Here is a 15,000-nt window from a genome sequence, read left to right on the forward strand (position 1 = left end):
ACCCTGACGTTATACTGATGTTATACTGACGTTATACTGACGTTATACTGATGTTATACTGATGTTATACTGATGTTATACTGACGTTATACTAATGTTATACTAATGTTATACTGATATCACCCTGACGTTATACTAATGTTATACTGATGTTATACTAATGTTATACTAATGTTATACTGATGTTATACTGATACTAATTTATACTGATACTAATGTTATACTAATGTTATACTGATTATACTGATGTTATACTGATGTTATACTAATGTTATACTGATGTTATACTAATGTTATACTAATGTTATACTGATATCACCCTGACGTTATACTAATGTTATACTGATGTTATACTAATGTTATACTAATGTTATACTGATGTTATACTGATGTTATACTGATGTTATACTGACGTTATACTAATGTTATACTGATGTTATACTAATGTTATACTAATGTTATACTGATGTTATACTGATGTTATACTGACGTTATACTAATGTTATACTGACATCACCCTGACGTTATACTGATGTTATATTAATGTTATACTGATTTTATACTGATGTTATACCGATGTTATACTGACATCACCCTGACGATATACTGATGTTATACTGATGTTATACTTGCATTATACTGACATAAGCCTGACATTATACTGACGTTATACTGACATCACCCTGACGTTACACTGGCGTTATACTGGCATTGGGCTGGGTGTGATGCTGAAGTGCTGGAGACTCACCGGCGGGGTCTTGTCCGCTCTGACTGCACCTCTCGTCCATAGGCCCGGTACAAGCGAGCCTCCTGCAGCAGCGGTCGAAGCTCCACACACTCCTGCACCAACTCATCCACCTCCAGAGTGCTGCTGAAGAACGCCAGGTCCAGCAGAGGCAACCGCAGCCGCTCCAACAGCTCCCTGAGGTTCTGTTTCCTCTCGTCTGGACGGTGATGGACCCAGCGGAGCGCAGCGGTCACCAGAACCTCCTCGGTCACCTGTAGACACTCACAGGCCAGCAGCTCTAGAACACGAGCTTTGGGCAAACTGAGAAACTCCTTGTGCTGCAGAACCTCCTGGAAGTCCTGGTAGAGCAGCGTCTGGCACTGCTCCTGCAGCGGCTGCAGAGCATACACTGTAAAACATGGATTAGACACTGAATAAATGAATCATGCATGTATAGATAGATCATACACTGTAAAAATTAATCACAAACTATAAAACATGAATTACAATCTGTAAAAAATGCATAAAAAAAGCTTTTCTAGTCTAGATTTTTTCTTGTTTCCAGCTGAATTATCTAAAAAGATTTAGATAATTTAGATAGATTTTCTAGACAAGAAAAAAATATTGTATTGTTTTCTGAAAAAAAAAAAAACGCTTGAAACAAGTTTTCTGTTTGAAAGAAGACTATTTTCCTTACCCCACTGGCAGATTATTTAGCTTGTTCTAAGCAAAAAGTCACTTTAATTTTGATTTTGTCTAGAAAATCCTTCAGTCACAAACCCCAAAAAATGAATCACAGGTCTTGTAATTTTCATTACTTGCGCATATTACTTGTATTTAATTTTAGTTATTTCTGAATAGTGTTGCACTTTCTTCTCCAGCGTTATATTCTTCATGTGATGAGTTTGATCTGTCCTCAGCAGAACAGACCAGAAACTACATTTCCTTCAGACCGAGGCTATTCATCTTGTTGTGAAAAAGCTTTACATTTGTAAAAGAAGAACTTTTTATATTAAAAACAAACAAGTCCTGTCCTGATTTAAAAGGTAACTCAAAAGTAAAGTAATGCATTACTTTTAAGGCAATACTGTAATACGATAAGTGGACAGCTCATACCGTACAGGCTGGCAAAGTCCATGAGTCCCAGGCAGTTGGAAGGAGAGACGCGCTCCTGCAGGAACTGGACACAGGTCTTGGTCAGCACAGGTATGTCCAGCTGGTACGCTGCCAGGAAGATGCTCTCCACGTTCTCCTCGTCCAGCTTCAGCCGGCCCTCGTATATGAAGTCCAGCAGGCTGTCCATGGCAGAGCCGGAGATGCCCTGCAGCTTGACCGTAGGCTGTGTGCTCTCCTTGAAGCTGCTGCTGAACATGGTTCGGAAGAAGACGCTGCTGGCGCAGAGCGTGGCTCGATGGCACGGGAACTCACAGCCGTCCACCTGCAGAACCACGTCGGTGAAGGTGCCGCTGCGCCGGTACGCGTTCAGCACCTGCAGGATGTGTTCGGCGTGACACGAGCCCGAGCAGAAGCTGACCTTCGACCTGCCGTCCATCAGCTCACCGTTTGTGCCGAAACCCATTCTGGGCGGAAGAGTGACATTTATTGACAACATAAATCACCTTTTATATTTACATTTAATTTTTTGTGCTGTCGAACTATTCATCACGATTAATTGCATACAAAATAAAAGTTTTTGTTTACATAATATATGCGTGTATATATATTATGCGTATATATATATATATATATATATATATATATATATATATTTTTTTTTTATATATTTTTCTTAAATATATAAATGCATGTATTTGTATTTATATACACAAAATAAATATACACAGTACACAAACTTAACTGAAATCAAATCAAATAGAAAAATATGTTTTATTTTAGCTAGTTTCCAAGGCCATTTTTATAGCTTAACTTGATTGGAGAAAAGCACAACAAACTGATTCTCCAACTGCAAAAATGAAAACCAAAAGCATAACTAACATAATTTATAATCATAATAAAACATATATAGCAACTCAATGATACTAAAGCAACACAGATTTCAAGAAACGAAATGTTTTTATGATCATAGTTTTAGTATAATAACTGTGTGAAGTATTTATGAGCTCTTAATTACATTAAAACATGTTGTTGTTGTTTTTCTTTTGCACACTGCAGTATTTAAAGATATTGAAAGCAAAAGGTTAATTAAAACAAATGTTCCCTTAAATATCTTCAACATTCTTTGGTCACTTTATGCATCACCTATTCAAAAGTTATTTAATGTTTGCTGTCTTTCCACTGTATTTGCATCAATGTGATAAATCTTTATAAATGCAAAGCAGTTTTGAAAAGAAACGGCTCAGAATTGTTTGGTAATGGATCCGGAGCTCACCTGTGTGACGTTCAGAGCAGCCTCACTCGTCTGACGCTGCTCTTTCTGGGAGGAGCTTAAATACATGAACAAGCAGTGATGTCACAGGCTGTTTGGAAGCTCACTTCCTGTTCTCGTTAAATCTACTTCCCCTCCCCGTTCACTAGTAGTGCTTCACTGTAAACCGGTTATACACCAGCCCGCTGCGTTAAAACATGATTTCTGGAAGCTGCTGTCGAGTTTTGAGAATTTATTATTGACTTTGACAAGCAGACCGGTCTGTTTATAAAACTATTTATCAAGCAGTTGAGAGTTTTTGATTTAATTAAAGCAATAGCAAAGGTTTTTACTGCAGTGTAGTTGAATATTTAAACTTGTAGTCATTTCATGTTTTGGAAACAAAATTAAAATATCAATTTAAATCAGCTTTTGTTATTAATTAATTTTTGCAGGAATAAAATACTAAAAGCAAACAGCATTGTGATCAAATCTTTAGTTTCACTATCAGTTCAGGCTGGATGGGATATTATTGCAGTCTAATGCTTAAAATAATATTTTGACAGCATTATTAAAACAATTAAAGCATATTTAACATTGATATCATTAAAAGCCATTTAGAAAAAAAACTCTATGATTATTTGTCATTTCATAAAGTGTTGTTCAACTGTTTTATATATATTTATACTATTTTACTACAGAAATGAGATGCAAATTCTGTCAAATTATTCTAAAACCTGTATGTTTTTTTCTGGCCAAAATATTTTAAATACATGTTAAATATTTGTTGCAATAAAGTGAAATAAAACTATATTTTCAAATTGCAGATGTACGGCTTTCATACACCAATATCTTTTTAAATATCTTTTTATTAATTTCAAATACATTTTGAATGATATTTTTTAGGGGCAAAACAATGGTTATACTGAGCTCATGTTACTCCAGGTCCCTGCACACTGAGGTGTTTGTAAGGGTGTTTTTTGTGTTCCTCATCCTTTCCTATAAAAATGTTTGCTACAGACAAGAAAATGCAGAATAGTGATGTGATGAAACAGCCACTAGATGGAGACACACACCACCGAGTCAGAGAGCGTCCACAGACATCAATACTGAACTATACTGACCAATACTGAACAATACTGAACTATACTGACCAATACTGAACTATACTGACCAATACTGAACAATACTGAATTATACTGACCAATACTGAACTATACTGAACAATACTGACCAATACTGAACTATACTGAATTATACTGAATTATACTGAATTATACTGACCAATACTGAACTATACTGACCAATACTGAACAATACTGAATTATATTGACCAATACTGAACTATACTGACCAATACTGAACTATACTGAACAATACTGACCAATACTGAACAATACTGAATTATACTGACCAATACTGAACTACACTGAACAATACTGAACAATACTGAACTATACTGAACAATACTGACCAATACTGAACTATACTGAATTATACTGAATTATACTGAATTATACTGACCAATACTGAACTATACTGAACTATACTGACCAATACTGAACTATACTGACCAATACTGAACTATACTGAACAATACTGAATTATACTGACCAATACTGAACTATACTGAACAATACTGACCAATACTGAACAATACTGAATTATACTGACCAATACTGAACTATACTGAACAATACTGACCAATACTGAACTATACTGAATTATACTGAATTATACTGAATTATACTGACCAATACTGAACTATACTGACCAATACTGAACTATACTGAATTATACTGACCAATACTGAACTATACTGACCAATACTGAACTATACTGAACAATACTGAACTATACTGACCAATACTGAACTATACTGAATTATACTGAATTATACTGACCAATACTGAACTATACTGAACAATACTGACCAATACTGAACTATACTGAATTATACTGAATTATACTGACCAATACTGAACTATACTGAATTATACTGGCCAATACTGAACTATACTGACCAATACTGACCAATACTGAACTATTCTGAATTATACTGACCAATACTGAACTATACTGACCAATACTGAACTATACTGACCAATACTGACCAATACTGAACTATTCTGAGCAATACTGACCAGTACTGAACTATACTGAACTATACTGAACTATACTGACCAATACTGACCAATACTGAACTATACTGAATTATACTTAACAATACTGAACTATACTGAACAATACTGAACTATTCTGACCAATACTGAACTATTCTGACCAATACTGACCAATACTGAACTATACTGAATTATACTGAACAATACTGAACTATACTGAACAATACTGAACTATACTGACCAATACTGAACTATACTGAACAATACTGAACTATACTGACCAATACTGAACTATACTGAACTATACTGAACAATACCGACAAATACTGACCGATACTGCACTATTCTGAGCAATATTGACCAGTACTGCACTATACTGAACAATACTGAACTATAACGACCAATACTGAACTATACTGACCAATACTGACCAATACTGCACTATAATGACCAATAGAGAGCGGGAACGGATTTGTTCACCGGTTGATCAGACGCTCGCGATGACGTCACGCTCTGCTCCACGCGACAGGACGCGAGGCGTGCGAGAAACGACAAGAAAAAGCAAAAGCAGCGCGCGAGCGAAAAGTAAGAGTGTTTCCAGCCGGGAATCCCTGAAGACGTCCAGACCGAGGCGAGGCTTTTGTTCAACTTGAATTGAAGCAACACTTACGAAAATTACTACAAATACAAAGAAAAAAACATGGTTACTATTCTTAAACCATGGTAACCACGAATTCATCTTGATACTCTAAGCACAGTTTTACCGTGGTATTTGGAGTAAAACTGTGGGGACGGAAACGGTAAACAATATGCAAAAAAAAAAAGGTTTCTTAATTTTTACTACAAGAAATAACATTTTCATAAGAGAGACGTTACAGCAGGTAAAGTTAATAAGGAACGGTGTTTAACATTTTTAGGAACACACACAGAAATATAATACCTTATTTAACCTAGTATAAATCTAGAGAGAGAGAGAGAGAGAGAGAGAGAGAGAGAGAGAGAGAGAGAGAGAGAGAGAGAGAGAGAGAGAGAGAGAGAGAGAGAGAGAGAGAGAGAGAGAGAGAGAGAGAGAGAGAGAGAGAGAGAGAGAGAGAGAGAGAGAGAGAGAGAGAGAGAGAGAGAGAGAGAGAGAGAGAGAGAGAGAGAGAGAGAGAGAGAGAGAGAGAGAGAGAGAGAGAGAGAGAGAGAGAGAGAGAGAGAGAGAGAGAGAGAGAGAGAGAGAGAGAGAGAGAGAGAGAGAGAGAGAGAGAGAGAGAGAGAGAGAGAGAGAGAGAGAGAGAGAGAGAGAGAGAGAGAGAGAGAGAGAGAGAGAGAGAGAGAGAGAGAGAGAGAGAGAGAGAGAGAGAGAGAGAGAGAGAGAGAGAGAGAGAGAGAGAGAGAGAGAGAGAGAGAGAGAGAGAGAGAGAGAGAGAGAGAGAGAGAGAGAGAGAGACAGAGAGAGAGAGAGAGAGAGAGAGAGAGAGAGAGAGAGAGAGAGAGAGAGAGAGAGAGAGAGAGAGAGAGAGAGAGAGAGAGAGAGAGAGAGAGAGAGAGAGAGAGAGAGAGAGAGAGAGAGAGAGAGAGAGAGAGAGAGAGAGAGAAACAAGAGACAGAGAGAGAGAGAAATTAGAGAGACAGAGAGAGAGAGAGAGAGAGAGAGACAGAGAGAGAGAGAGAGATTGAGAGAGAGAGAGAGAGAGAGAGACGAGAGAGAGTTCAGAGAGATTCATGCATTTGTTTGTTTATTACATTATTAAAAAGACAGCTGTTCTAGATTTAATCAAAACTGCTTTCACACTCATTGGAAACAGCTGTCCTCAAAGCACACTCAGGATTGTAAATTGTTCAGAGTAATACATTCCAGATTTGTTCCGTTTTATTCATGCATTTGTTTGTTTATATACTATTATTAAAAAAGACATCTGTTCTAGATTTAATGCAAACACTGCTTCAGCAATACATTGAGAAAGAGAGAGAGAGAGAGAGAGAGAGAGAGAGAGAGAGAGAGAGAGAGAGAGAGAGAGAGAGAGAGAGAGAGAGAGAGAGAGAGAGAGAGGGAGGGAGTTAAATAGCAAGAGAAAGAAAGAAAAGCACACAGAGTGACAGAGACACACACACACACACACACACACAGAGAGAGAGCGGAGGGAGGAGAGAGAGGGAGGGCCGATCCCACACAAGGCTTGAGCGCAGAAGGAAAAAACAAGAGTATTTGCAGGATATTGTCACAGGATGTGTTTGAGAGAAACGAGACGGAGGAGAGCAGCATGAGTGTGAAGAGCAGCGGAGCAGCACACTACTGAGGTGACACACCTGAGACACACACACACACACACACACACCTGCACTTCACCACAATCACAACACATCACTCTCTCACTTTGAGTGCTTCGTCTCGTTTTCTGTATGAATGTCTGAACGCTCCTGAATCAAGATACATTTATGGTTCGAGTAAAGGCTTAAGATATCAAGTCTCGTTTCTGTAAAAAATTATCAACATTTTGTTAGTTTTGCCTTAAAACAATCAAAAATACAGTGCACTGGTTCCACCTTTGAATTAAGATTTTTCTTACCTTGTTGGTGGATGTTTTTGCTCTTTTTAACACAGTTTCTTGGTAACACTTGATTTCGACAGACGTTTTACTAACAGTCAGTAACTACATGTCAACTAGCAGTATTAACACAACATACTATCAGAAACTTACTTTACTAGTCTACACTGAGAGTTAGTAGACATGCAGCTGCAAATGAATGAGAATTGGTAAAATGTCTAGCATTTTAATTTTAAATCTTAAATCACTCTTCAAGTAAATGCAATTTCTCGAGAATGTTTATATAGTAAGTGAGAGAAGGATTTCTTGCAGTCTGTGGTTTACGGCTTCCTTCGATTTTGGCACATGATGAGTAACGCCTGGAGATCAGAGGGTTAATTTCTGCTGATATATATTTGACACGTAATGTGGAAATGGAGATTAACCTTTCATGCTGCGCTCGTCACGTGTGGGCGTTTCTGTTCATGTTAAATATCAAACGCAGAAACCAGACCCAGACATCGGTGACACATCTGTTGACATCGAGAAAGAGTCGATGTTCCACTTCAGCAGACATCACCGAGATAAAAACAGCAGCGGTGACGTGAGCGCCTGCGCAGTGACATCACGCTCATGTCTTTCGTCCTCGTTCTGTGTCTCTGCAGCATCATGGGAAGCTGTCTCTGGATACTGATGCTCGTGGTGAACCCGGTCCTGTCTTTCAGGCGCCCAGCGGAGCCGTCAGTCTGCCGAGTGGTGAGTTCTGTGTGTCTGACCATGACTGAAAACACACTCCCAGACTAGAAAGTAGGGAAAAAACTCTTTTCCTGGAGCCCAAAAGCAGCTGAATAAATCATCTCTGCGCTGATGTATGGTTTTTTATGAGAGGGCAACATTTGTCTTGAGATACAACTATCCTGGAATCTGAGGGTCTACATTTTGATATATTTACAGCCAGATTTTTGGGATAAAAGAAACATGTATAATTTCAGTGCATCTCTAACATAGCAGTTATTATAATTACTGATGATTGGACCCAAATGGACCCACATCTAGAGAACCATATTAGGCATAAACATCCTCCGATTACGAGCCTTAGACTAAACCGTAGGGTCTGATAAGATGAAGGGCAGTGAGTTCAGGATGACTGTGCTCCGGACAGGAAACCTCCTCTATCCGTCTGATTGGACAGCAGTGACACACAGCTGACGAGCGCCCTAGGAAGTGTGCGTAAGATGAAATACAGCAGCAGTCCATTATGTCTCCATCCTCTCGCCGAAGCCTGGCGGAAACAAAGGGTCAGCCCCAGAGATGAGGGAAAATCCAAAGCCCGGAGTTATCTAGAGAGCATAAATAAAGTGTAGATGGAGCGCAGATAGTGTAAACCGAGAGCTGCTTTAAGTCATATGTCACGCTAAAAACTGTGAGGTTCATTGTGTTGAAATCTTCCAGGAAACAGCTGTGTGATGTCACAAGTCTATGGCCTTTCTGAACACTTTTTAATGAAACTTCTGCTCACCAAGCCTGCATTTGTTTTTTAATCTGGACGGCAGCAAAAACTGAAATATTTCTACCATTTTGAAATAACTGCTTTGTGTTTGGAATATATTTTAAATAGTAAATTATTTTTGTGATTTAATTTAATAGAAATTTTATTTAGCAAGGATGCTTTAAATTGGTCAAAAGTGATGATAAAGACATTTACGCTGTTACAAAATATTTCTACATACATATACACACACACATCCAAATTTAAAGCATAAAAATCTTTTAAAATGTTAGTGTTTTTGCTGTATTTTGGATCAAATAAATGCACGCTTGGAGAACAGAAAAGACTTCTGCTTTAAAATAAACGTTAAAAATCTTACTGATCAAAATATTTGACAAGGTCTATTTCCCTGACAAGTTAAATGATTTAAGACAATTATTCTTGTTTTCTAAGGAAAAACAAAATCCAAATTTTTCGAAATCCAAAAATTGCCTCTAGGGTAAAACTTAATTCAAACAAGATGATTTTTCTTACCCACTGGCAGATATTTTTGCTTGTTTTAAGCAAAAACTAAGAATTTTTTTTGGAACACAGATTTAAATCATTGTACTTGCCAAGTAAATTAATCTTAAGAATGTTTAGATATTTATACTGGGAAACAAGAGAATAATGGTAAATATTGTTGGCTAATAGCACTCATTCTTGTTGGTTTAAGGTCCACGAGGATGTCGACTGCAGTGGTCTGAGCCTCAGAACTGTCCCGAAGCGATTGCTGGCCTCCATCCACCTCTTGGATCTGTCTCGAAACCTCCTGCAGAACCTCACAGACCACGAGCTTCCAGTGCTCTCCAACGTCCATCACCTGAACCTCCAGGCCAACAAGATCCAGTTCATCCAGCCAGGTCTGTTCCAGGACACTAGCCGCTTGGAGGTGCTGGACCTGTCGAGAAACTTACTGGACCTGTACGCGGCTCTGAAAACCTCCGTCGGGCCACTCAAATCAGTCCGGCGTCTGGATTTATCCGGAAACGGTCTGTTCACGGACATGAGCGATTACTTCCTGAGCGACGCCCCGGCCCTCACACAGCTCTCTTTAGACGGGAACAGCATTACTAAAATAAGCAGACACACATTCAACGGCTCTCAGGCTCTAACGAGCATCGACCTGCACAATAACGTCATCATAGAAATCGAAGAAGGTGCTTTCGAATCCCTCACAGGCCTCTCAGAACTCGATCTTTCGGTGAACTCCATTTCGTGCATTACGGACTTCAACCTCGTTCGGCTCAGAACTCTGAACTTGAGCAAAAACAGCTTGACCAGTTTCCAGACCGTGGATTCGGAGCTGGAGTTCGAGCTTCTGTATTTGGACCTGAGGGAAAACAAGATCCTCTACTTCCCCGTGCTTCCCCAGAAGAACAAGCTCATGTACCTGGACCTCTCCAGAAACCTCTTGAGAAGCGTGAACTGCTCCGGTCCTCTAGAAGAGCTGGAGAACCTAAAGGCCAGCGGATATCTATTCACAGACGACGACAAACCCCTCTGCCTTTGCGCCAATCAGGGGCACCAGGATCTCCCCAGTTTGCTCTACTTGGACTTGAGCCACAACCAGCTCAAAGCCATTCCATCATCGTTCTTCAGCAGCATGGCTTCTCTGGAGAGCCTAAACATCAGCAATAACTGTTTAGAGAGCTTCAGCGTGGATTCAGAGGCTAGTCTGAACTCGCTGAAGACCCTGGACATCAGCTACAACAATCTGCAGAACTTGTCCTTCGGGCAAAACACGCTAGCTGCTTTGGAAGTCTTGCACCTTCAAGGAAACGCTCTGAGCACGCTAGACTCCGGGATTTTCTTGAGGCTCCCCAGCATACGAAGTCTTCACCTTCAACAGAACCTGTTTCGCATCTGCCCTTCTCTCAAGAATCAAACGCACGACTGCATCCGACTGTCCTCTATCTCGACCCTGAGCTATCTGTACCTCTCGGAGAACAGTCTCGAGTCGGTTCCGCCGGGAGCGTTCGACGGAAGCCCGCTGCTTATTCTGGATCTTTCCCTGAATGCCGACGTGGGCTTGGGCCCGTACTCTCTCTCAGGTTTGGAGCCCACCCTCGCCCATCTTTCTCTGAGAGGAAACCAGCTCCGAACCCTAACTGTCGACTTCACCTCCTTCCATAAGCTCAAGTCCTTGGATCTGTCTGTGAACCGACTCACGGGGGTCTCTCTGTGGAGCGGAGATTGCTCTGTGGAGTCCTTGAACCTGCAGAATAACAGTTTGGTGACACTCGCCTCTGACGCGGTGCTGGCTCTGCAGAAATCTCTCCGGACTCTATACGTGGGCTCAAACCCCTTGAGCTGCTGCGGAAACCCGTACCTCCTGACTCTGCTCCAGCAGGACAGACTGAGCGTGCCGGACATCTCGGCTGTGACCTGCTGGTTCACCAGAGACTCGGAGAGCGTGGAGATCAGCGTGAGCGCCCTGCGAGCTGAGGACTGTGAGTCGCTGGATGGGAAGGTGCTGTGGATCAGCGTGATCGTGGCGCTGGCGCTCGGACTGACGCTGGTGTCCGTGGTCACCTTGAAACTCTGTCACTCCCAAACGCACGGCTTCAAACGAGGCATCAAGGCTTGAGCCAAAAGAAGGAAAAGAAACCGAAGCGCTCTCAGCTGACTGTGTATGATGCCGGGGTTTCGGTGTGTGATGCGTGGGTGGATCTGGAACAAGCTCCGTGTCACCGTCCTTTGCATTCACATTACTTGTGACATTTGCTTTTTAAACAGAACTGCATGCAACATTCACAGAATATTCTGGTGAGGGTAAACCAGCCAGACGGCACAAACGACCCAAGGTTTTGTGCTAATCTTCTACACTACACTTTCTGATGCACGCACTTTATCGATGGTGACTGTGAATATGAGAGCGAAATGCACATGCGTAGCGTGGAAAGATGAGGGTCGTAGAGCGAGACGTGATTGCAGGAGTGTTTTTCAGGATAGCACAAAACCAGGCATACATTGCACAGGTTTGCCGAAATCCCATTCAGTAGATCATGTTCCATGAAGATAATGTAGAAACCAGAATTATATCAAAGCATATTTTTTTATTAGTAATATGCATTGTGAAGAACTTAATTTGGAGAACTTAGATTTATTTGCTCCCTCAGATTTTAGATTCAGACAAATATTATCCAATCCTAACAAACCAGACATCAGTGGAAAAACATTCAGATGCTGCATGAATCTCAATTTCAGTGCATAGACCCTTATGACTGGTTTTGTGCTCCAGGGTCACGCATGTGTGTGTTGTGCATCAGCCGGAGGAAGTGTTTTTACTGGAACACCTGCAGCAGAGCGTCTCTTTCCTGTTGTTGAGCTTGGTTTCCTTGGCCGTGATGATTTATTCATTCGGTCTCTGTCTCTGAGTCGAGCTGGACTGGTGATCAGGTTTAGCTTTGCTCCGAACACACACATGAACACACCGGCTGCGGTGTTTGTTTGGGGTCTTTTTTTTAGATATTTCCAGCCCGGAGCTGAAATAGGTTTGACCCTGGAGTCTATATCAGGCGTGGATAAAGATAGGCAGGAAATCCCTGTTAAAAGGAAGCGCTATCATCACCGCAGATATTAATAGAGGCTTGTTTCAGAGCTGTTGACGTGCTCATGACAGCAGGCCACGCCCCCTTCTGCTTTCAGATACACATGACAGAACCCACAGACGTCACACACACACACACACACACACACACACACACACACACACACGTCACCTATGAAAAGCCACTACACACCAGTACTATATGAAGGAACTATTACCACAACGGTTGTATAATGAACTACTGTGTAAATCTATTTATATAAGTATTTTCCTAAATAAAAGGTCTCTGTTATGTGCTGTCTGTTCACTGTTTATCTACAAGGTTTCATCGTAAAGTACACTTTATTTCCATAGACCACTCTGTACTAAAAACTAACTTGGCAACTTAACTCTTACAAGAGTATTAGTAGACTATGTTTAGTTTTTACTTATCACTATTGAGAGTAGGGTTATTAGTAAAAACAAAAATCACAAAAATAAAATAAAAATAACATTTTGTTACTTTAAATTAAGTATATATATATATATATATATATATATATATATATATATATATATATATATATATATATATATATATATATATACTATACTAAAACGTTCAGTTTCAATGCAAAATTTCAATTTTTTGTGTTGTCAAATGAATAATTGTGTATATTTATTATTATTTATAAATACAAAAACATGCATGCATATATTTAAGAAAAAAACTACAGCAGAAAATGTGAAAATGAAATCTACTAAAACTTATTAACAGAAACTATAGTATTATGTTGGTGACACTGAGGACCCTCAAAATGGCCGCTAGTTGACACGTAGTTACTCAAAATCTATGAGTTCAATTTCTGTCTAAATAAAGTATCACCAATTCTAAAGTAGTTTCCTTGATAACCTGAAAAGGAAATAGTTCATCTCTAAAATGACTTTCCGCTGACATCACTCCAACAGCAGACCAGTCAAAGATTCATGCAGTCATTGTTTTAGGAAATATTCTGACGTCTAACACCCACTTTTCAGCTAAATATTGCAAAATATTATTTCCTCATTTAGTTTTCTCGTATAAAAATCAAGGTGCACTTCCTTGACCAGTAAGATGATTTCAGAAAAAAGATGAAAGTGTGTTTATCATGATTTAAATGATTGCTACTATAGGAGACCAATACTTAATTAATATATATATATATATATATATATATATATATATATATATATATATATATATATATATATATATATATATATATAACGCGTCATTATTTAATCAAATAATTTGCATGTATTTCTAGTGCAAAAATATAAATGCTGGATGACGTCAGTCTCAGAATTCTTTTATTTCACTGAAAGTTTTGATTAAATCTCGTTTTTGCTTCGAACGGATAGAAAACATAATATCAAGCAAATTATACATAAACAAACACCTCTGTAAAAATCTTCAGGATATAGACTGTGTAGAGTTCGGTGTGTCTGAGTGCCGCTGAAACACAGCGTAATAGAAAAATGTTCAAAAATATGTATTTGAATTGAAATCTATCGACACAAATACATGAAGTGCTTTAAAAGTAAAAGTGTAGTGTATTTTGGATGTTTTCTTTCCAAAAGTCTGAAAAGAAACACAGTGGATGCCCATTTACTTGTAGATTAAATGCATCTTGAGTGAAGAATGTGTGGATATTTCTTCTAGAAGAAGTCCGAGCAGATGCAGGCAGCTCCTGAAGAAGGTCCTGCGCTGATGATGAAGTTATGAGTTATGAGCTGATCTGAGGAATGATGTGGGCTGGCAGAGAGCGCCTCCAGCACAATGCCCATCAGGCCTGTCCAAACAGGAAGTAGCTCACAGGAAGTGTGCAGCACAAACACGGAACACCAAGTTCTCCGACGCGCTGCTGTTTGTTCGGCTGCTTCCCGCTGATTTCAGCTTTCAGATGATATCATCACTTTATTACACTTTATTAGAGTTTTTCTCTCGTTTTCTATATGAAATCGTCTCACTTTAAAGCATTGTCTTGTTCTGTCTTGCTTGCATTTTTGCTCGTTTTAATAAAGTCACTCTTTATTACAAAATATGGCAACACTTCACAATAAAGGTAATTCATTTAGAATGAATAATACTCAATGCGCTGTGCTCTGAATAACGTTAATAAACCGTCTAATAACTGTCCAGTGTTTGCTCATGTAACGACGCCTTGATGTTTTT

The 15,000-nt window shown here is 39.4% G+C and overlaps 2 protein-coding genes and 1 long non-coding RNA gene across 6 annotated transcripts in view; 1 reads left to right on the plus strand and 2 right to left on the minus strand.

Moving 5' to 3' along the window:
• Window positions 1-3,186, minus strand: part of klhl35 (kelch-like family member 35) — an 8,049-nt gene extending 4,863 nt beyond the window's left edge. Inside the window, exons 1-3 of the mRNA XM_043231773.1 lie at window positions 3,117-3,186; window positions 1,844-2,307; window positions 749-1,136 (exon numbers count right to left, since the gene is read on the minus strand). Of these exons, the coding sequence (XP_043087708.1) occupies window positions 749-1,136; window positions 1,844-2,306 (851 nt within the window). The 5' untranslated portion in view covers window position 2,307; window positions 3,117-3,186. The remainder of the gene's footprint in view (window positions 1-748; window positions 1,137-1,843; window positions 2,308-3,116) is intronic.
• Window positions 3,187-7,318: 4,132 nt separating this feature from the next.
• lrrc32 (leucine rich repeat containing 32) lies at window positions 7,319-13,098 on the plus strand. Its single transcript, XM_043231796.1, has 3 exons — window positions 7,319-7,498; window positions 8,391-8,481; window positions 9,930-13,098. The coding sequence occupies exons 2-3, from the start codon at window positions 8,395-8,397 to the stop codon at window positions 11,841-11,843; spliced, it is 2,001 nt and encodes a 666-aa protein (XP_043087731.1). The 5' UTR covers window positions 7,319-7,498; window positions 8,391-8,394; the 3' UTR covers window positions 11,844-13,098.
• A 1,003-nt stretch (window positions 13,099-14,101) lies between these two features.
• The window catches only part of LOC122333914, a 15,322-nt gene continuing 14,423 nt past the window's right edge, over window positions 14,102-15,000 (minus strand). For all 4 annotated transcript variants that reach the window (XR_006248689.1, XR_006248691.1, XR_006248690.1 and 1 more), the window contains one exon: window positions 14,102-15,000. This exon is cut by the window's right edge and continues 923 nt beyond it. This is a non-coding gene — a long non-coding RNA (uncharacterized LOC122333914).

The sequence above is a fragment of the Puntigrus tetrazona genome, unplaced genomic scaffold, assembly GCF_018831695.1.
Source record: "Puntigrus tetrazona isolate hp1 unplaced genomic scaffold, ASM1883169v1 S000000416, whole genome shotgun sequence".
Taxonomy (NCBI): Eukaryota; Metazoa; Chordata; class Actinopteri; order Cypriniformes; family Cyprinidae; genus Puntigrus; species Puntigrus tetrazona.

Coding starts and splice junctions, on each gene's coding strand:
- lrrc32 (XM_043231796.1), top strand. CDS start 8,395: ATGGGAAGCTGTCTCTGGATACTGATGCTCGTGGTGAACCCGGTCCTG. Junction 8,482..9,929: donor AGCCGTCAGTCTGCCGAGTG/GTGAGTTCTGTG, acceptor TGTTGGTTTAAG/GTCCACGAGGATGTCGACTG.